General features: G+C 44.5%; 1 protein-coding gene and 1 long non-coding RNA gene across 6 annotated transcripts in view; one reads left to right on the top strand and one right to left on the bottom strand.

The window, feature by feature from the left end:
• ARVCF (ARVCF delta catenin family member) overlaps positions 1–22,397 on the top strand; it is a 269,893-nt gene that overhangs the window by 122,402 nt on the left and 125,094 nt on the right. For 2 of the 5 annotated variants that reach the window (XM_082774082.1, XM_082774081.1), the window contains exon 1: positions 455–926. The exons of the other annotated variants lie outside the window; for them this stretch is intronic. In XM_082774082.1, coding sequence (XP_082630208.1) covers positions 906–926 — 21 coding nt within the window. In that variant the 5' untranslated portion in view covers positions 455–905. Of the gene's footprint in view, positions 1–454; positions 927–22,397 lie in introns of those variants that run through there. 5 annotated transcript variants of the gene reach the window in all.
• LOC309884797 lies at positions 3,024–3,739 on the bottom strand. The gene is made up of 3 exons (XR_014318697.1): positions 3,618–3,739; positions 3,388–3,490; positions 3,024–3,153 (listed from the first exon to the last, which is right to left on the bottom strand). It is a non-coding gene; the product is annotated as an uncharacterized lncRNA (long non-coding RNA).

The raw sequence follows: 22,397 nt of genomic DNA, 5'->3' as shown, positions 1-22,397 counted from the left end.
CTGGCACGGAGCATGAAGGAGGGAGAGGGGAGGCAGCCACTGCCCCATGCCTGGTCAGGGCGAGCAGTGCTGCTCCCTGACCTGCGGCAAGGCTTAGAGCAAGAAAAAGCCCGCAGGTTGGGTCAGGGCTGCTTTACACCCTGCTGCCCCCCTTGCCGTCCTACCCTTACCACCACCTCCCCGTTTCGCTAACCAGTAATTTACCAGGGCCCTCTTGCAGTGAAGGTGGGACAGGTCTGAAGGCAGGTGAACGTCTTGAAAAATACATAAATAAGGCGGCTGGAGTTTGAGCCGTAACCTCCCCGTGGCTGGGTAAGCTCTGGAAGGGAGGAGGCTGTGCCCGCAGCCCGTCCTTCCGCGCCGCTGCTGCAGCGGGGCTGGCCCCGAGCTCCCACAAGTGCCCCAAGTGCCCGAGCCGCCGCCCGCCCTCCCCTTCCTCGCGGCGCCACGTGAGGGGTCCCCTTCCCCTCCCCTCCTCTCCTCTCCCGGGCCCGGCCGGGTGACATTTCATTTTCCCTCTTTTGTCTCCGGACCGCGGCAGGACGGAGCCCCCGGCGGGGTTGGGCAAGCTCCGGGGGCCGCCGCCGCCCTCCTCGCCCGCCCGGCGGCAGCGGGCACGGAGCGAGGCCGCCCCGCTCCCCTCAGGCGCCGCCGAGCTCTGCCCGCTCCCCACGGGCGTGGCCGGGCCCCGGCTGCCGGGTCCCGCCCTGGGGAGCGCCGTGTGAGGGGCCGCGGCCCCGCCGGGAGGGCCGGGGGGCTCCGCTCCGCTCCTGTCGTCTTCTACCCCGGCTCGGCTCGCAGGGGGAGCTCCGCGCAGGGAGGAGGCTCCGGAGCGGGAGGCTGTGGCCGCGGGGGGCCGGCGGGAGGCGCGCGGTGCCGGGCTGGGCGGCCGGCCCCTCGGCTCCATGCCGGCGGAGCTCCAACAGGTGAGCGGGGAGGGCGCCGGGAGGGCGGCTCGGGCTCGGAGCTGGGACCAGGAGGGGACCAGGAGGGGACCTGCGCCGCCTTTTGTGCCGGGGCGTTCCGCAGAGATCCCGCTTTTGTCTCCGGTGGGCGAACTGATGAAACGCGAAAAAGGCAGCTATTGTTTGCTGTGACCTTCTCGTCCTGCTCAGTGCATCTGGAGAACTCTTTGACAGGGCATAGCTACAAACGGTGTTTTTTTTTAAAAACGGCTTTGCAGTTGTGCTTCTGCTAAGTGTTTGCCTTTCCCATACAGCATGCCGGTGCTTTCTCTCTGATTTTCTTGTTGAACATAGGAGGGAAATAACTTCAGTTTCTGACTCAAAATGTTACCTTAAACAGAAAGCTCTCCTTGCTGTCACCTCGTTAACTATAACAGACTTAGAGCTCTGTGGGAAAAGATTTCAAATATTATTCCTTACCTTGGAGTGTCATTGGGCATTGCAGAGTGAAGCTGTTGCAGGCTAGATGTAAATAAGCAGAGATCAGGGAGGCTCCCGGGATGTAGCGGGGCTCACCTGGGGAACCCCTGCGCCCACCGGTGAGCTGGGGGAGCCCTGGAAGTGCAGGGGGGCAGCAGGGGACAGCTGCTCCTCAAACTTGGCTGAGGTGCTGTAGCTTTCCTTAAATGTTCTTTTTCTTCTCCACCTTTTTAATTTAAAACTGTGTGTTTTGGGAGAAGAAAGTAAAATGCTGTGATAGTACATCCATGGATCCGTGTAAGTTCAGCACGCTGGGATTGCCGGAGGTGCTTGTTTGCTTTAATTGTGGTGTGTGCAACTTGGCCATCTCGGTAACAGGAGGCTGAGCCATTTCTCAATGCAAGGAGGATATTGGTTTCTCTGGAGGGGAAAGTAGCCCTTTCAGCTGGGCCCCTGTGTGGTCATTCCTTTGTCTGTAGCTGGTCCCTGTAGCCACTGCCCTGCTGCTGGAGGTTACCGAGCGCTGGGGTGGTTTGGGTGCCTGTCTGTGTGTTGTGCCACCTGTGGGCTTCTTAAGGAGGAGGGGATTTATCGGTGTGTGGGGGCCTGGTCATACTGCCTGGCCTGAAGTTACTGTACCTGTCAAATTGCATGCAAAGGCTTGTTGATTTTGCATACATAAATAATTAGCAGATTTCTTGGATTTTTTTTCCCTCAATAAAAGAAGAAGAAATGAGGCACAGAGCAGAATGCTAACTGTGTTTAAAAAAAAAAAAAAAAAAAAAAGCGTAATGCATTTGGCATGTGCAGTAGAGCTGTGTTCTTGTCTCCTGGCTTTTCGGTTTGGATAGGAGGAAAAGCTTGAGTGAGTGGAAGATTACCGTTAATCACTTCAGGTCATGCATTTCAGTTAATTTGTAAATTCTTCCATATCAAAACAAAACAAGAAAAAATCTCATGGTTTTAATTTTCCTGCTGCCTGTCATAGCAGAAGATCAAACAGATGTGTTATTTTGTCTTTTCTGATGGTTCTGGATTCGTTCTGAGGTTTTTCTGCAGTATAACTTATCAGGTTGAAGCTGCAGTAGCATATTAGAGAAGGCTTTGCGTAATGAAAGGCAGTAGTTTTAAACTGTGTTGTCAGAGAAATTTATTGTGCAGTTACAGAGCCTTTAGAAAGTAATCTTTTAGCTTTAATGATCACAATTAAGTAAAACTAAGCCAAATGGATAAATGACTGAGGTGAATGACAAATCTACACAGCCAGTATAGACAAAAACTGAGGGAGATACTGGAAGGGATTTCTGCCACATTAACAGAAGACCCAACACCTTCAGAGACTCCTTGCATTAAAATCTGAGAAAAGACAGTTATTGAAGCATATTTAAAAAGAACCAGTAACTTCTAACTATCCTTTTGACTTCTCCTGAGAATAGTTAGACTTCCTAAAGTTCTGGGCTACAAGAGCAGCTATCTCAGAAGACCGGTAGAAGAAATACGTGCTGAAAAAATACCGTTGTGGCCAAGAGAGTAAAGGTTGGTGTCTCCTTCTTGGTGTTATCCCATGGCTCTTTCCTCTTCTACTGATGAGCTGACCAAGGATCTGTCCTTAATATCTGCAGTGTGAATTCTTCAGCGGCCTGAATGAACTACAGAGTTCATGAAACTTTGAAGGATCTCGAAGTCTGGGACTGTTCAAGATATTTTGGTCCACTATATGACATACAGCTTTGATCTGGAACTTTAGCTACTGGCTTGCCTCAGGGCCCTGAAGTTGTGAAGAGAGGAGTCTCATAGTGATTTTTGCCAAAAACTATTCAGTTCGATTGTGATTTCTGCTTCAGAAAATATGCTTTGTGAGCATTACTAATTCATGCACTGTGCTGCCCCTCCTCAGCACCTTGTCTCTGAAGCATTGTGCTAGAGGATGATACTGATGTGAGCAAGTACGAGATCTTAGATCTGGCAGGATGAAAAATTGCATAATGCATTAGTGACATACCTGACAGAGCCTGTACCAGTGATGGAAATCTTCTGGAAGAAATGTTCTCAGAGGTGCAGCATGTGAAGGCATCATCACTTTCCAAACAGCTGGGCAAATCGTACTGGAAAAACCAAGTGAGAAGGGAGCTTACTTAGCATGGATGCTGTGTGGATTCACACGTGGACTCGCATAGAACGGGCTGCCCAGGGTGAGGGTAGGCCTGAAACAGCTCTGCTGTGCTCTGGTACCTGGGAGTGAAGGGATGCAGCAGGCTGACGCTGACTCCTCCCCGCTCCCCGAAGTAAAGCCTGTGCCAGCAGTTGTGCAGCAGAGCTGAGCAGAGGGACGTGTTGCCGTGACTCAGTTGCAGAGGCACTCGATGTGCTGGAGCAACTGAGTGCAGGCACGCGCTGCTTTCTGCCAGCCTTGAGGCAGAGGCAGGCGTTCCTTGCCAGAGGGGGGGTGCTGCAACTCCTCAGGCACTTGCTGGCAGGATGGCTGGGGGCTCTGGTGCATGGATGTGCCTTTGCCTCGTAACGCAGGCGTTGCCCAGCCAGGTCCTTTTCCATGACTGCAGCACAACACAGCGTGGGCTGGGAGCACCGAGGTGCTCTCATTCTGAGCATGCTGTGACATGAGCTCTTTTCTTATGAAAGTGCTGTTGTGTGCTCTTGGAGCTGTTGGGACACAAAGGTTTGTAATGTCCAATTTGTGTATCTGTCTGTGTGAATGCAGCTTCGTAACAGCAACAGGTGTCTCGAGCAAGCATTCCAGTGATCGTGTTTCCTAAGCCACCTGTCCCAAAGGCCATGAGGTGAGCTGGTGCACGGGCAGCACTGGGAGAGCTGCATTTTTTGCTTAAGTAGCCCTGCGGTTGCTAAAAATACAAGTTTTATTTTTTATTTTTTTTTAAAGGCACATACACTGAATGTCTTTCATAACTTAGAAATATCCGTTATTGTAGATGAAATGGGAAAGAAAATGCTTGGAGTTAAATGAAACTGATGGGCTGGGTGTTTCTGACAAGGCTGTTCTCAAACACAATCTGAGGGGTTTGGTTCTGCCTCCCGGGGTTTTAATACTGGCTTCAGCGGGAGTGGGGTCAGGGCCACTGGATGAATGTGGCTGTGTCATGTATAAGGTGTGTCTGTAGCTGGATGTTAAATGTCGTATTTCTCTGAATACGGATCCTGGTGTGTTCTCCACGTGTCTGTCCACTGCTGCAGCTGTTCCTCTGTTATTCTAAGGTAGTTTCTTCTGTGATACAAAACTGTGCAACTATATGCAGGGAAACTTCTTCTAAACTCCTGTTTTGTATGAAGTAAGCCATAAAGATGTAGTATGTGTATCATAACACACTTCTCTTACTGTGTCTTCCTCCTGCAGACCTTCTGAGTAGCCTGTGCTAATTCAGGGCAGCGCTCTGCCCTCCTCCTACCCCCCGGGATACTGCTCTGAGAGGCGGAAGTAAAATTGTTAAGATAATTTGGATTTTACTAGGGAAACTAAAATTTCACAATCTCTGCCAGTTGTTCTTTCTCTTTGCCTGAAACATTTGTGGGTATGGCTGGGGGGACAGGAGTTTTACCTTCACTGGGTTACGAAGGCCCTGGCCTTCACTGCTGCTGGCTTCCCAAGCTACACAGCAGGTTGCCCGGAGTCCTGCAAGCACAGATGTTTTCAGGGCCGTTCTGTGGGTCAGGCCAGTGAACTGGTCCAGCTTTAAATCTGAAATGAGCCATACACGCTTTAGGAAAAGAAGAATTGTCTTTAATGCCAGTGGGTGGCAGAGTATTAAGTAGATTGGGAGGGAGAAAGAAAAGGGCAAAAGCATGCACATTGGATCTCATGTAACTGCTCCTTCTGATTAAATATTATCTTGATGTTGTTTCATATCTCACGTGACTTGGCCTGGGAGTTCTGCATATGTTTGGTTTGGTCAGATTTTCCCAAGGACAGAGGGGAGCGTTAAAAACAGCTTGTTCTTCATGGTCTTGAAAATTGCTGTTGTTCCAGAGGCGTCCTTTGTGTGACTGATGTTGCCCAGCAAAGCTCAGCAGTGTGCAGTGGTGACTTGGAGGAAAGTGGCAGAAGTTAGGGTTGCATGTGAGGGTTGATAGTGGATGGTTTAAGTAATTTTTATGGGAACTTGCTTCTTTTTAACTCTGCTTTCCAAGATATTTTTATTAACAGGAGTCTTCCTCGTTATTTTATATTAGGCTTCAGTATTTGTCATAGCAATGCACAGACTTGTTTATGCTGCAGAACATAAGAGAAGGAAATTAGCATTGGGGTAGCTTTAGCAGTAATAAGGTTAGGATAGTAAGAGGTGATGTTTAGTTTATGTTCAAAGGTTTTATTTCTAGTGAAGAATGGAACATAGGATTTTGCTTGTAGGTCTCCCTGTTTTTTGTTTCCCCTTTTAAGGATGAGGGGAAATGATGGTTCTACCCTGTGTCCCAACCGGAATAAATAGCAAGAGAAAGGGTTCAAGAGTGAATGGAGTCCCTGAGTTAAATCTTGAGATTAGAGAGGGTATTACAAATGACTGATTAAAGGAAAACTGAGACTCAAATTTCGATAGTTTTAAATTTCACAGCGTCCTTTGTGCCTCATGTATTTCATTAGGTTGCTACCCAGCTTTGTTTTTCTTTCGTTCACTTGTCTGCATGCCTAAACAGTGAACCGATGTAACAGTACCCAAGAGAGGCTTGGTGAGCACACAGAGCCTAAAGTTTTGCTTTCTCTGGGGAATCGTAATTTTTTATATCTACAAATGTGCAAGCAAGATCTCGTCTGCCTTACTAAGGGGTGGTGTTTCCATGGACTTGGTGCTCCCTGTATACTGCAGTAATGTGAAAATTCATTACTTCCAGTGGTGTTCTCTGCCTCTTTGATGAGTCAAGCCCACACCTGCTTACAGCAGGAAATTGAAATGCCTGAGTTTTCCCTTTTGGCTAATCCCACGCATCTATCCTTCACATCACAACTCTTCTCTTTGGCATTCAAAAAATAAAGTGAAAACTGTTCTAAGTAAATGTGGAGAATGTTTGAGCTTGGGAATTTCTGCCTCTGCAAGCTAAATCTCCTGGCACAGCTCTGAACTCTTATTTTTAGTAAAACTTTCACAGCCAAACTATTGTAATGTTCAGAGAAAGATGTTCCTGAAAGCCTGAAATGAAACCAGAATGTGAGGGCTTAATTTTGTATTGTAGATAACGTCTTTGCTTGGGGAGTTGTGGCTGCAGCAGTATATATTTAAGTAGCATTAATCTGGATGTATGCAGTGTAGCAGTGATCAGAATCATCCTGAACATGCAGAAGACTTTTCAACTTACAAACTTGCCATTCATTAAGGAGCTGATAGGATATGCAGCACAATTTGTTTGTGGATGGTAGAGACCTGAGATGTAAACAGTTCCATGGTTGATCAGGATTATTCTGCTGTTTGAATTGTAAACTCTTTCAAATTATTTGAGCAAGTTTTGCATCTGAAGCTATTTGCATTTCTCTTTGAAATGATTCTCAAGGGAATTCAATGTTCAGGGAATAAAAGCCCTTTTGGCTTCCAGGCACAGCAGCATGTGGACCTTAGCTGGTTTGTTTTGTGATGCATTTAACCAAGAAATAAACCAGTGTTTGTACCAGCACATTATGCAAAAACTTGAGCTTTCCAAGCTCGAATGAGATGGAGTTAAAGTCCAAGTAGACACGGAGAAAGGTTGGATAAGAAAACCAGTATATAAGACTAAAAGCAATATATAAGACTGCACAGTACTGCATTACAGTAATGCAAAACAAACGGTTGTTAATGGACAAAATGACTTATTTGTAAAACAGATTATGCAGGTGGCTGCATTTTTCTGTGAACACCTCCCTGAATCCTTGTTAATCACCAGCACAACAGACCCTAGCTTTTTAAATGGAAGTGGTGGCCAGAAGTCCCCCTTTCATGCGCCCACTGTTTTCTGTTGGCATAAATTCTGTAGGGCAGGTGCTATGGTTCTTCATAAAGCCCTGCTGGTGCTCTCCCAAGTATGTGGTTAGTTAATTTGTGTTAATGTGTTGTCCTTCCTAAACCTTTATCTTAATGGAAGCAATGTTGACCAGGATAATCCTCCCATTGTTGGTGTACTTTAAATTAGGAGAAATGTGTTGTCATTTAAATTGAATCCAGCAGATGTTTTATGTTACTAACATCAATTACACCGGTTATCAGCTCATCTGGAAGAGCTTGGCAATATGCTTTGGGATGCCAGCGTTGCCCCGTTGGGCTCTTTTGGTGATGTCTTTGCCATTTCAAGTCTCTGATGGATCCTAGATAAGGTTTTCACTCTCTTAAGAGTGCAGCTCTTTATAAATCATTTTTATGACGCTCTAATGAGGCAATGGTTATAAATACTCTTTTCCTGGGTTGTAAAAGATTTCAACCTAAATGCTAGATGTTGTGAAAGAGTGACTTTGTAAATAGCGGTGTTTTTATTTATAAAGTACATGTTGATGCTGCTTAAGACTGTAAAATATAACTCTCACTGCTTTCACAGCATCTGTCCATCCGATGTCCCCTTGAACTGTTGGATTGTTGGCAGACCTTCTCTTTTTTAAGAGCAACTAATAATATTAACAGTTGCCCTTAATGAAAAGCAAATGGTTGTTTCTGTGCTTGTAACTTCAAAAGCGGTATCGTTTTGTTACTTGCCTGAAGTGCTGCTTGGCTTGTGCATTCTCATGCCTTAGTTGTTTTCTGTTGTCTTGGTAATCTTTTGCAGCACCTAATTTAAAAACAAATAATTTACTGTCTAGTTGCTTTTCTTTTTATTGCTACTAGATAAATACAGGCTTATCATCAGTATTTGAGGAGAAATTGCATTCATATTTTATGAGCATTCCTGCGATTCTTGAATGCTCCTGAGAGAGGTGATTGGACTTCAGGGGTGAGGTGTTTCCCTCTGTTGGGTGTTCTTCTTTGGGTGAGGAAAGGGAGCAGCTGGAAGTCCCTCGTGAAGCCTCAGTTGACTGTCCTGTTCCCGAGCAGCACAACGTGGCAGCCCTCCCACCTCTCTGGGGCACGGTGATGGCAGTACTTCAAACATTCCCCAAACTTAACAATTCGAGATGTACATAATGTCTTTTTTACATGATTAGGTCTTCAAAACCAGTGCCATTTGTAGCGTGCTGTTACAGGTGAAGCAGTGCCCACCCCGAGAAGCAGCGTGGCTGTTTGGAAATAGGAGGGGAAGCAGAGTTGTGCTCTGGAGGAAGGGAAGCAGCAAGCTTGGGCTATGGGATTGGTTCCAAGGAAGACTGGGTGGTTGGGTGAGGTTAAGTACACGGAGGGTTGTGGATGAAATTTTAGTGAATCTGTTAGGTGGAAACAGATACCTTAAAGGATGCTGTAGCGAGGTGGGGGTTGGTCTGTTCTCCCACGTGCCTGGTGACAGGACGAGGGGGAATGGGCTTAAGTTGCGCCAGGGGAGGTTTAGGTTGGATGATAGGAAGAACTTCTTTACCGAAAGGGTTGTTGGACACTGGAACAGGCTGCCCAGGGAAGTGGTGGAGTCACCATCCCTGGAGGTCTTTAAAAGACGTTTAGATGTAGAGCTTAGGGATATGGTTTAGTGGGGACTGTTAGTGTTAGGTCAGAGGTTGGACTTGATGATCTTGAGGTCTCTTCCAACCTAGAAATTCTGTGATTCTGTGAAACCTTGTCCTTGCTTTCTCACGCCGGCAGGCAGGTTGCTAGGTATCGAACAAAATGTATGGAGTCTTTCTGAAGTCTGATAGTTAGGGCATTAATTCACTTCTGCACGGTGATCGTGTCCGAGTAATAACACAGTGTCAGCAGTGTCAGAACCTTGTGCTGCAGCTCCCATTTTCTTTTTTTTTTTTTTTTTTATTTATTCCTTCTTTGGTCGTGGTTTTAATAAGCTCATTGTACTTTCTGGAGCTTCATTCTGCCCTTTGCCCAAAAGGAATGGACTAAGAAATGTTTACAAGATTTCTGAAAAACTGTGTTGCTCACATTAGCATATGTAAATGGCAGTGAAATTATGTAAATGTATGCATGATGAGGAACATTTCATATTTGTCCTTAGCAATTTCATCTTATCTGGGTCATTCTTTCTCTTCCGATCATGACATGGTGTTGTACTACCTGAGGTTAGAATGTGTCTTAGTTGCGGCGACACATTTATCTTGTTTTTTATGATGTGATCTTATCACATCCCATCTCTCTTCTTTTTCCTATTCAGCATTTCAGCCATCAGTGACAGTCATGCCACCAGCTAGTGGCACAGGAATACCAGGGCTATGCAGTAGTGCATACCTTTGGCGATTTTTAAGGGTAATGTTTTGCTTCTAACGTATGATATTCTTTTTAGCAGGTTATTTCCGGAGGGAAGAGACATTTGTAATTACATCAAAACCAGCCGCCATCAGTCATTTTAGATGTAGAAGATAGCAAAAAGGGCTTCCTTCAATAGTGTTCAGTAAATATGAAGCTGACACTGTTCTTCTCCCTTAGCTACAACAGTAGAAAGAGGTGCAAAGAAGTGCTAATTTGTTATTTGTGTAATAGCAACAGAAAAATCTCTGTACTTGCAGTTGTAGCTTCGATATTTTAATCCACAGGAAGTATTTTCCATTAACTCTGTGAGAATGAAAAGAGAAGGAGAATGCTGTTCAGTTATTGAAAATGTCATCACCCTTTTTAACATGTTGGATTTGAAATACACTCTTTTATACTATTTGTTTGAGGACCGAATCTTTGAAAACTGTTGCTGTACAGGCAACCAAAAATGAGGAGCAGATTTCAAACAAGCTGGCGTACAGGAGGGTTGCAGCAATCCGCTGAACACTTCTGAAGATCTGGCTGCTGGTTTTGGTGCATATATAGTGTTTTTTTTCTGCTGCTTGGTTTTTGGATCTCCAAATCATCTTTGTGTTTTTGTTACATGGGATCTGTTTATTTTATTTCCTTTCACTAAGCTGACACTTTAAAAATTCAGCTTAATAGCACAAGTTTTTAATGCTCAGATAAAACGTGATTTTCTTCCTTCGCTGCTTCTACCAAGAGGTATAGCAAATATTCCGTAATGCCTGTTCCAGGGCTGGCTGCATTCCAGAGGCTTTCCAGAAGAGACCCTGGCAGAATCAACATCTGCCATGTACAACAAAATACTGAAGGAAGAGTGTCCGCAGCAGCTGAAGTGCTATGTGTGCTTGTATAAATACACTGCAAATGTGTGGGTGTGTTTTGTGAATTGTTGCTCCTTGAATTTTCTTGTTTTCAAAGAAACTTGGCGGAGGTGCATTATGCGGATACTGTTTTGGCAATTGGAGTTGCAAAAATATTTACGAAGACTGATGGGTTCTTCCCCCATGCCCTTATCCCTCCTTCCTGTACTTAAAATTCCCTGAAGTGTTCTATTTTATTTTTTGAAATCCACAGTTTTCTTTTAAAGGGGCAGAGAATTAGCTTTCTTCTGGGTATTAAAATGTAGGTAACTGCTTTTATAAGAAGTCTTTAAAATCTTAAGTTAATGATGGAAACATGCCACTTAAACCCATTTATTTACATTTTTAAGTTTTTGCAGTGGATCCCAAAGACTATACTGCTGGGTGGCTAAGCAGTTGGGAAAAGGTACTTTTACTCCTTAAAACTCCACTTCATATTCTCCTGAGGAAAAATACCAAGGTAGCTCTGGCACTTCATGCAGTGTGTACTCAGCAGAAATGCTATTTTGCAGTTCTGATGTGTTGTACATGTATTTACCACAGCAGTAGTGGGAATGCAGCACTGAATGCCCGCAGACCCACGGGGGCTTGGGGTTTCACCATGAAAGAGTGCAGTTGGTGATCTCCTCGTGAACTGTGCTGGGAAGTGTGGTTGGCAGTGGGCTGCAGCCAGCGTGTGGAGATGGTGTGTGGTGATGGAACTGACTTCTTTGTTGGAAAAAATAGCCTAAATATTGACACTGGCAAATGGTGAGAACAAATTCCTCATAAATTTTTCGCTCAGGTTGACTGGTTGTAACAGCAGACTGTTAAATGCACTTTTGGATTTTCTTTCTTTCTCTCTTTTTTTTTTTAAAAAAAAAACTGGTCCCTGCAACTCTAGATTGAATCCTGCTAACAGCACTCATGGTAATTTAGAGCTGCTGTGCCTTTCGGGCAGAGCTCCCATCTTACCAATTCTGGTAGAAGCGCTATCGCGGTCTGGGCTTCAGGCAGATAACGGGTCCTTCTAATCTCTCTTTGAATTTAGTTGAGAATTTGAAGTGGAAGAGAAGACTGTCACAAGCTGATCCCTTGCATTGGAAATGAAAGAGTTAAGAAGGAAAATCTGATTGCAGAGCTGAAATCTCAATTTGAACTTGTCTCTTGAAAGAAAATGCCATTCAGCACCGTTGCACAGAGTTATTTCATTCTTAATTTTAATTGACATGTCCCAGAATGCAACCTTCTCTTATGAATCTCTTACAGTGCAGGGATGGTTTGTGAGTCAGTGTGTCTGTAATGTGGGCAATTGCTGTGTTTTAAATTCAGGTCATCATTAATTTCCCTTTTGATACCAACATCCTTTCTAGTTAACTTATTCACTCACTAGGTTTATAAAATTTGAATGAATCTTTCCCTAAATAAGATGTTGGTCACCTCTGGGGATTTCAGTTTAATGACCTGAAGCTGCTCCTTTTTTCCTCTGTCTGTCTCTCCCTCGGTGCTGTGGATGCCAGCTGAACTGTTAGTGATGCTTTCATTGGAGTGTTCGCGCCTTGCCTTAGAGACAGGGGTGTCCTGTAGAACTCTGGTAACAGAAATGTGATTGTTTTATTCATGGCTGTAGAAATGGCATCACTGCACCACCTTTATTAGGGAAAGAAGAAAAAATAAGCAGAAACTTGTGCTGGTGCAACATCAATTTTTCATTCCTCTTCTGGGTTTAATTAAAATCCAGTTATTTCTAAATCCAGCAGTAACAGCAGAGCTGTGCAACTCCATCTTTAGGTAGTTATTAAGAGAAGAGATACTCAGCAATGTTTCATGGAAGTATTTTATATCTCCAAGATATATTTCCCAGATAAGTTCTATGGTTGTCCCACGTTGGGTTTTTCCCAGAAATTAATTACCATTCTTACAGGTGTTGACTGCTTTGTATGAAATGCGTGTCAGCTTAAGAAACACTCAAAAATGGCAGAGCCTCAACACGTACAATAATTGCAAGTACAGTGGAAAATTTGTGCTCCAGAACATGAACTTGTGGTTTTAGATTTGTTTTTAACCTGCAGATGAGGACAACTGCAGGTAACTCTGCTCACCAAGGACCATTGAAAGTTTCACTGCAATCCAGACTGTGACTGCCACTTCTGCTGTGAAAGGGTAGGGTTGGAGTTACAGGTCTAAATGCCTAAAAAGTGGAAGTCTCCAGTGTAGAATTTGTTTCTAGTTATTTTTTTTATATGGCTTATCTTCTGTGTCTTCGTAGCTGCTTTTGTTGGCACAGTATTCTGCCAGTGTATAACGTCGTAGTTATCATTTTGGAGAACTGATTCTTATTATCTTGCAAATTTTTGTGTAACATCAACTCCATCATTGAAACCATGCATTATAAGTATAATGATCAGGCATACTGCATCAGTGCAAGAATATTTCTGTCTAAAAGACAGTAATTGAAGTCTCCTTAAGGCGTTAGCTTTTTAAAATCATATCCAGTGTTCATCTCTTCCAGATTGATTGGTGGTAATGTAGGTAGACTAAATAGGAAATGACAGGTAAAGGGCATCATGTGGTGCACTCTTAATTTTTAATTAAGTGTTCATTTTTTCCATCTAAGCCTAAATAGGATTTGTATTGTTTTAACATGGGAAGTGGTTTTGTATCATTATTGTTCCTATCTTATTGAAGTTGAAGTAAGCTTTTGTGTGTTACCCATCCTAGTGAGTCTGCATTGCTCCTCACATAGATTTCCTCACTTGAACACAAAACGAGATTGTTCAGCAGGAGCCAGAAGGGGGGAGACTAACCAAAAGGCTTAGTGTTGTTTTATTTTATGGCTATTTTCCGATAAGACTTGAACATCCCTAAATATAAGGGAACAAACCTACCTGGTTTTGCACATAGAGCTGATGGATCAGCCATGCAGTTCTGTTACATGGACTTCTTGCTTGTGTTCTACTTCCATTTGAAAAAATAAATGTTTTGTTTGAATTATACGCAGGTGAATTAAAAATACTGCATTTTAGTGTGTTTGTACTCTTGTACAGCTGACTGACTGCCTTGGCTAGGGTGGGATCTTAATCAATTATTAAAGCACAGACTTGTTTGGCTTCTGCACTGATGCTGGACAAACCACACTGCTGAAGTTCCTGGCTGGAGGGGTGAGTAAGAGAGCTTTGTTCTCAGCAGCATCATCTCTCCTGTGTCTGTTTCCTCAAACAATGAAAGGATTCAGAATCTGTTAGCCTACCTGTGTCTGTGTCTCAGGAGCTGTACCATAAAAACTTGTAACATCTCCTTGTGTGTATGCTTTGATTTACTTCTTAAATCTACTTTTTCTCTATCCCCCATAGATACACATATACTAGAGATTTTGGGGAAAAATCATTGGTTTTGTGCTGCCTGTTGTTCAGTCAAGGTGCATATTACCAATGGTCACATGTTCTGCTTAAATATTTTATAAGATCAGTGTGTAGAAGGCTAACGCTGCCTTCCTTCTGTTGTCTGATTTCCGCTTATACCTAGCTAGTAATCTAGACAGGCTTGAAATGTGTATGCTTTTTAGCAGATACTTAATTTCAGGTGTGCTTTGTTCTGAAAGTTCCCTTTTGATGTGCTGAAATGACAGAGCTTTGAGTAATAAGAAACTTTTTTGTCCTCATAAACAGCATACAGTTGTGAAGTTTGGTACTTCTGGTCTGACAGCAGGAATTACTTGACATCTCTGCAGATGGTCTGCTTTCCACTTCTCCGCTGAAGTTTCCAATCAAGTATAGCAGAAATTTACAGGAGCTTTGTCACTAAACATGGCAGAAAAAGGTCTCTGGACCATATGCAGTCCGGTAGGCCTTAAGACTCCTCAGGTACAGGTCCACAGTGGCTGAAGTTGCCACCGATAGTGATTTTCCCAGGATTTTTTTGTCTGAGTTGCACTTCATTCTTATTTGGGCTAATGAAGAACTGCTGCTTGTTATTATGTTGGGGTCGTTTGTCTGAGGGCAAGCGAGAATAGCTTATTGTTTGAGTTCGACCTCCAGAGTTTCACAAGTCTCTGGAGACTGTGGTTTTCATGGCAGTGGTTTTCACTTTTCTCCTTCTGCCCATCCAGGCAGATTCAATAGAATGGATTTTTGATTCTTTTGCTTAGTTGAAGTTCTTCTAGGAATGTCAGTCATTATCTCTGAAGGCAATTTAATTTACAGGAAATGCATTCAGCTTCTTGCAGTGTGTGAATCAAGAAAACTTGAGTAGATAATTAATCTAAGGAACTGGAAATTAATTGGGAGGGAAATTGTTGCTTTAAAGATGTGCGAAATAATCACCATTTTACTATATTTAGCTGTCTATTAAGATTTAGAGAAGAAAAACCTCTACGGTCTGGTGCCCCTTAGTTTGGAAGGACAACACAATGCAAACAGCTGAATATTTCTACTTCTGGTTCATTGGATTTTCTGACGTGCAGAAGGTTAGCTGGCAGCTGTCAAAGTTTGACAGCTATTGGGTACCTGCCTTGCTGTAACATACTTTTTAAAATTTCATTTCTCTTTATAACCTTCCAGAACTGGAAGTCATCCACATGACTACATAAGGACTTTGGAGCTCTGGGGCCTGGAGGCTCTGCTGGTCCTCACATTGGGTGGGGATGTTTGAGGAATGACCACAGGAGTAGTGTGACCCTACAGGACAGCTGGCTGTAACCCTGCTGGCTTGTCTTTGGGAGGCAATTGAATCCCTAGCAGTGGCAAGGTATTTCTGGGCTGTGTCTTCAGGGGTAAAACGTAATGATGAATCATTTGAAGAAGCGTTTCCTCAGTTTTCTTCTGGACTTTGAAATGGCTGCCCAGTGGGAACTGCCACTGGAATTTGTTGTGCCTTGAAATCACCACTGAGTGGAAAAGCTGATGTTGGAAGCACACGTGGCAGTGCTGCTTAAAGCCTTTTGATGAACAAAGTCTTTTGAAGCCATTCTTTTTGCTTGACATTGCATGATCTTAGCAGTCCAAAAGGCCCTTTATGTGGCTTAAATGCGACAGCCTGTCAGAGGAGATCCAGGCTCTGGGTTATCTTTGGGGGCCAGTGAGTTGCTACCAAAATAATAGCAGGAGGATGTTAAGAGGAAGGTGTTGATGGCACAGCAAGTTATTTTTGCTGGTGCTGAGTTGAACTTTCAGCCATCTTGCGATAATGGTGTCACTCTTGAATTCAGCCCTTCCTTATTAGAGAACTTGGATTGAAATGTGATGAATGAAGGTTGTATGCAATGTATCAGCTGCGTGTTTGTGTCTGACAATGACAAGGAGCAATTTAGTCAAAAGCAAGTTAGTAGTCATAATACGCTCTGATTTAAAATCTAATTGAGGACCTTTTTCCTCATGAAGCGGCTGAGAATGCCTGCTTATGGTGTATAATTATATAGGGCAATGTGTCAATATCATGGAGACAGCCTGTTAGAAACGATAGGGGATTAATTGTAGAAAACTGTGATGTAAAGGTTAAACATGCAAAGAAGTGTGACAGAGCAGGTATTGGTTACAATCTTAAGAATATATTGCAGGCTGAAGGAAATGAGACCATGCCTCCTCGCCCACAGTTTGGCACCATGTGATTAAAGGCACCTGATTTAAGGGTCTGATCTGTAGAACTGCGGCCTCTGAAATCTGTTCTCCAAATAAGTCAGGTCAGAGAGTGGAGAGGGTTTGTAATGATGATTGATGAACTGGTGGATTTTAAGGAGCTTTTTGAAATAGAGATTGCGGAGCGTATGCGTGCATGCTTTGGCTCCTTACAGCAATCGTGTTAGCAGGATCAGAGCAGCGCGAAGGTGTGCTGAGACAGCTTCTGCTGGGCCGCCCGACGCAGCCGGGGAGAGCGGAGATAAGAAAATGGGCAGGCTTTGAGGCAATCTCCACTTTTCTGGACAGCTGGTAAAGATAACTTAGAAAAATCCTTTTGCTGTTTCAGCCAAGGGAATGTGTTCTGGAGGGATTGTCAACACCTTGTTAGGGAGAGCGCTGGGGTCCTGGGGGCTGCGCCCTGCAGTGCGGAAATAAAGGAATGTAGCTTCGAGGTTATCTGAGGCAAAAATTCAGTATTTTTGGCTTTTGAGAAATCTGACTTCCAGACCCTACCTAAAGCGTATAGAAGGAGTAAGGGATGTGCTTTAAACTGTGTGGAACAAGTATTCAGGTGAATTTAATGCCTTAATCCATAGCATATCAGTTTATAGCATGTGAACGTCATTATTTGGACAGACGTGTTGTGGGTTGAGTAGATATCTTGAAAACAAACTCTTAGAGTATTCCTGCCTAATTTTTGATCTGTATTTAGCTTTATGATGGGCAAAAGGAAGCTCATGGTCTTTTTGTGTCTCTGTAAGAAAGCATTACTGAGTCTTTATTTAGCCCGAAGTAAAGATGATGATTGCTTTGTGTGCATTTATAGCTGCTGCAGGTTGGAATGTAGGGGAAGCAATTCAGAAAGCCTTTGAGGTTGTGTTTTTTTTTTTTTTTTTTTTTTTTTTTTATCCTGTTGCTTTGCCTTAGGTGGGGATTGTCTCAGGAGGAATTAAAATGCAGATTTATACTTTCAAAAACAGTAGGATATATTTTGGTGGCTAAAACAGAATCACAGCATGACCAGCTGGCTGAGTGGAAGGGACCTCTGGAGGTCACCTGGTCCAACCTCCCTGCACAACCAGCACCACCAAGAGCTGGCTGCTCAGCACTGTGCCTGGATGACTTTTGGGTACCTCCAAGGAAGGAGATTCCCCAGCCTCTCTGGGCAGCCTGTGCCACTGATCAGTCACCTGCACTGTCAACAATTGATTCCTGGTTCAGCTGGAACCTCCTGTGTTTCCAGCTGGTGTTCACTGCCTCTTGCCCCATCACAGGACACCACTGCAAAGAGCTTGACTCCTCTGCACCCTCTGTTCAGGTATTTATACGCATTGATGTGATTCCCCTTGAGTCTTTCCCAAGCCGAACAGTCCCAGCTCTCTCAGCCTTTCCCCACAGGAGAGGTGCTCCCATCCCGTAAGCATCTTCACGGCCTGTTGCTGAACTGTCTCCAGTATATCCACGTTTCTCTTGTATTGGGAAGTCCAGAACTAGACCCAGTGCTCCAGTGTGGCCTCACCAGTGCTGAACGGAGGGGAAGGATCGCTACCATTGACTCACTGGAAATGGTTTGTGTGATGTAGCCAAGAATACTGTTACCTGTGTTTGCAGCAAGGGCACGTTGCTGACTCACACTCAGTGTGGTGTCCACCAGGGCTCCCAGGCACTTTTCAGCTGTGTGGCCCCAGCGCCTTCCTCCCCAGGGGCAGGACTTGGCATTTCCCCTTGTTGAACTGAGACTTAAGGTAAAACTTGCTGAACTTGAAGTGAAATTAATTCGGCATATATTTAGATGTTGTTTTTAAGCAATAATATTTGGCTTGAAACATTTAAAAACAATGCTGTGAACATGCCAAAAATGCTGAAAAAATTCAAACATGGTCTAATTAAAAACTAAAACATGCACACCAGATATTTTTAAGCTCAGCTGACATTGTTAAAAACAATAAGCTATTTTAGAAGGATGCTTGTTTATTTCATGCCACTTGGAGCAAACCATTTACTAATTTTGATAGTTTTTATGTTTGTTTCCAGAACCTTTTGTTCTCTTCCTGTGAGATATGAAGACTTTTAATGCAACACCATGAGGTGAAATAGCTCTGGTGTTGCTGCTTCTTCTCTCACCTGGTATAAACAGGGAGAGTATGACTAATTCTGGGACACAAGAAACCTCACTAACTGTTTGTAGGTGTGTGAAGGAGCCGCAAGATAGGAAGACTAAATTACTAACTTGGGAAAACTGCCGGCTGTTTAATTATAAATCCTTGCAGGATGCTGAAATTTCTTTCTAGTTCAACAGAATAAGAAGTCAGTGCTTTGAACACTGTCGTTGTAGACTTCCAGGAAAAAGGTGCAAATGAGTGAAAATGCAAAATGTAAACATCATTCTCAGATTCTGCTTCCTTTTATCTTGATGACAAATAAAATGAAGCTGCATATTTGATAAGGTTTATGCTTGGTTCTTTATCATCTAATCATTGAGTGACTTTCTGTGAAGGTGGATGTCATCAGTGCCTTCAAGTCTGATGTAGAATACTTGTTTTATTTGAATATGGATAACTAGCATGTGTATTTATCAGGATTCCTGCCCTCCCAAATAAAACAATGTTTTACATACTGTTTTAGAGAATGATAAAGAGAACTTTAAATCTGGATTTGCTACTACCAAAACAGGCTAGAATAGCATTGTAAAGTGTGGTTGGAAGCCAAGGCAGAAAATTCAAGCTAAGTTCTACTTCTATTTTTAGTGACAATAAGAATTAAAAGGAGATTAGTCTTGAGTTTTCAGTCCTGAAATAGTGTAACTGACAGAAAGAGTTTGATTTAAATCCATGAGAGTGGTGTTTTCTTTAAAACCGAATGCTGCCTTTTGTTCTCGTAAGGAAGATGTGGAGTGGCAGGGTAAGCCATTTCACCGTGCCTCTCGGATAGACAGAAACCTGTTGGACTGTTTGAGTGAGAGAAGAATTGTTGTCCTGTTAACTAAAGCTTTCCCAAGTCGTATTTTTCACTGCATCTTGAATTCTTTTGGCATCTATCATGTTGACCCCATTTTGTCCTCGGCAGACTATTCCATGGCCCATCTCCTCAGGCTTTCACAGGTTCTCGCTGAAGGCTATCAGGTCGGCTCTGATGCTTTATCGTGGGGGCAGAATGAGTTCAGGTGCGAAACCCTTAACTCTGTGTGAATGATAAAGCACCTTTCTGTTCAGAAACGTCTTGATTAAATTACCTGAAGCTGAAACTGGATCAGAATTGCCATGGGTTTTACAGAGACAGGTTTAGTATGTCTAGCAAAACTTCCCTGTTTCGGTTCAGAAAGCGGTGCCTTTAGTTACACCCATTGCAAACTGCCATCCCCGCAACTGGGGCGTGCGCTGTTGGAGGGGCTTTTTTTGCAGAGGGGGTTGTTAAACAGTAATTGGAGAACAAACATTTCGTAGTTCAGCAGTGTGGTTGAGTACAAGCCAGCTTTTTAATTGCGGAATGCGAATCCCACTGCTGTTTCCAGAGGCATTTGGAATGGCAGCAAATGAGTTAGCCAAGTGTAGGAGGATCATTTCTGGGGAAATGCTTCCTGTGAAATTTCCAGAGTTTAAGGGAGCGGAACGTGTTTTGTCTTCTTTAAGATGTGACAGATGCTGGTCAGGTGGAGAAATGTTGGACTTACTTTGCTTGTTGCTGGAATTGATGTGAGATTTCCGTTCCAGTGGTTCTGAATAATTCCAGCTCCACATTTCTCATCCGACGTGATGAGGACGTAGCGTGATGTTGATGTAACCGTAAGGTACCTGAACTGCACCATGGCTGTTGGAATGTGCTCACACGCATTGCTACCGCCCAGATGGATGTCCTTGTTTTTCTTTCCTGTACTTGGAAGGTCTACAAAGAACATTTAGAACCTCCTGTGCCATAAGGCTCCCTGGTTTTATTTATTTTTCTAGAGAAATAGTCTGAGAAAAGGATCCTGGGCTTATCTGGTTTCTTCTCCCTCTCTCTCCATCCTCCATACTGTATGTCTGGTTTTGGTTTGGAACCAAAAAAGAAGGTAAAAAACCCACAGGTAGTTAAGAGTAGAGTCCGTTTTGCTGCTGAGTGCTAACTCTGAGAGCCTGTTATGGGGCCAAAGAAGGATTTGGTACCAGCTGTCATCCTGGGGAGCCCTGCTCTGGTGTGTTACTGACGGAACAGTCTGTGAGGGTGACTGCGGGGAACTAGTTCGGCATGTTGTGTATTTGTTGACTGTCCATGAGAACAGAATATCCAGGAAAAGTTACCTTCTGAAGTCTGGGATAAATTTATTTAAAAATTTCTTTCTCTTTCCCAATGAGTGATGTGATTTTTCAAAACATTTGCAAAATCTGAAATGAAACAAGTACCAAGAGTGCCGACTTGAATTTCAGATAACACTCCAGAATTCCCAGATAACTTAAGAAAGTAGAAATATAAAGAGGGGGGTATGTTTGTACATCCCATAATGCCAGCGAGCTGGACCAGGAGAGGTGTCCCTGCCATTCATTGCCCCTGCCAGTCACCTCTGGCAGCGCCGTGTTGCTCCTGCTGGAGCTGTTCAGCCGGGCAGGATCCTCATGGAGCCAAGAGGAAGAGGAGCTGCAGGAGCTGCCTGGTCTCTCGCCTTTGTGCTCGGGGAGCCTGAGGCTCGGCTGCTTGCTGTCGCCTCCCTGCTAGGGAGGCAAGCTGATAGAGGGCAGTCCTCGGGCAGGTTCAATGTCTCTGAACATTCTGGCAAAGGGAATAATACCTTCCTGCTGCGGGTTTGGATGAAGGCAGGCGATATGCCAGGAAGCGTGGCTCTGGGGCTGGAGATTGGACCTTTAGTTGCAGCTGTGTTGCCAGCATCAGTGATGCTTCCAGATGCTTGTTCCTGTGTATTCACTGGGTGGTAAGAGACATGGCAAGTGAAATGCATGTAGTGAGCATTGCCCACAAAGCACAGATCTAAAGAGCTTTTGTATGTACATGCAGCTGGAGCATGACCCGACTGCTGGCTAGTTTTAAAAAATAAATCCAAACTCATGCTCTTCCAGTCATTAGTCTTCCCCTAATCCCTCTGGAGTTCTTCCACTGTTTTCCTGCCACTCCTTACTCTGCTTCCCCTTCATCTGTTCTTCCCCCAGACTTTGGCTTCTTCCCCAGGCTGCCCTTGCGCAAGCGCTGGCTCTCAGGGCTGGCTTGTGGCCCCTCTTGGGCTCCTCTCGGCTGGGTGCCGTGCCTCCCTGCGCCTTGGGATGCAGTGAGATTCCTCCTTGGAGTGACGGGAGGGTGAATCTGGCCTTCAAGTATGGTGATAATCATCAAAAGGCCTAGTGGGAAGCAGGGAAAGGAAACGCTCACAGGCTGGAAGGCAGGGGGATTTTAAAGGCAGTCTCACAGCCCTGGCCTGGCCTGGCAGTGGGTGGCACCCCAGCTTGTGTGAAGGTCAAGAGCACACCTCTTCTGTGAGCTGCTGGTTTGTCACCTGAACGCTGGGGAAGATTCAAAAGGTGGTTCTGGTGCCCTGTTCTGTACAGCATTTGTAGGTACCCTACTGGAGATGGTGTCAGGCTGCAGTCCTGACTGCTGCTGGCTGGGCTTGTTCAAAGCACCTTGCATTGCCACTCAGCTGAGGTCATGTCTTCTGTACCTACTGCTGTGGGGACTGCTGACAGTGTCAATGGTATTGAAGTTGTAGGTGTGTTTTTCTTTTACACGTGCACATCTGAAGTACGTGAGCCAGCAGTGGCGTGAGTGTAGGGTTTTCTCTTCTCTATAAAGGGCCGTGATGGCATTTGACATGTGGCAGCTGCTCTGTACTACAGTGCCTCTGCCCTCTCCATTCTCCTAGTTTATTCAGCAATATGCGTGTATCAGAGCTCCAATGCCTGGGGCTTTGTTTGCATGATCAGATGTTGCCATGCTAGGTCCCCGGGCAGCTCGGAGCCCTGGTTTCCTAAAAGGCATGCCTTGGACCATGAGGCAGAAACAGGAACGCTGCAGAACTTGTAGGTACGCAGGTGAACCCAGTGAGCAGATCGTGACCCTTCCTCCCTGGCTGTTACGGAGCTTCTGCGTGTGACTGCTGCTCCCAGCCTGATGGGAAGGAACTCCTCCCTCAAACACAACTGCTTCCCACGTCAGGGTCTTTCCTGGGGCTCAGCCTTCTTTCTTTGCTGACCAGAAGGGGAAAATGTGGCATAC

This window comes from Aythya marila, assembly GCF_965140915.1.
Source record: "Aythya marila genome assembly, chromosome: 17".
Lineage (NCBI taxonomy): Eukaryota > Metazoa > Chordata > Aves > Anseriformes > Anatidae > Aythya > Aythya marila.
The sequence above is the reverse complement of the archived record's forward strand: the minus strand, read 5'-3'. Positions and strand labels throughout refer to the sequence as shown.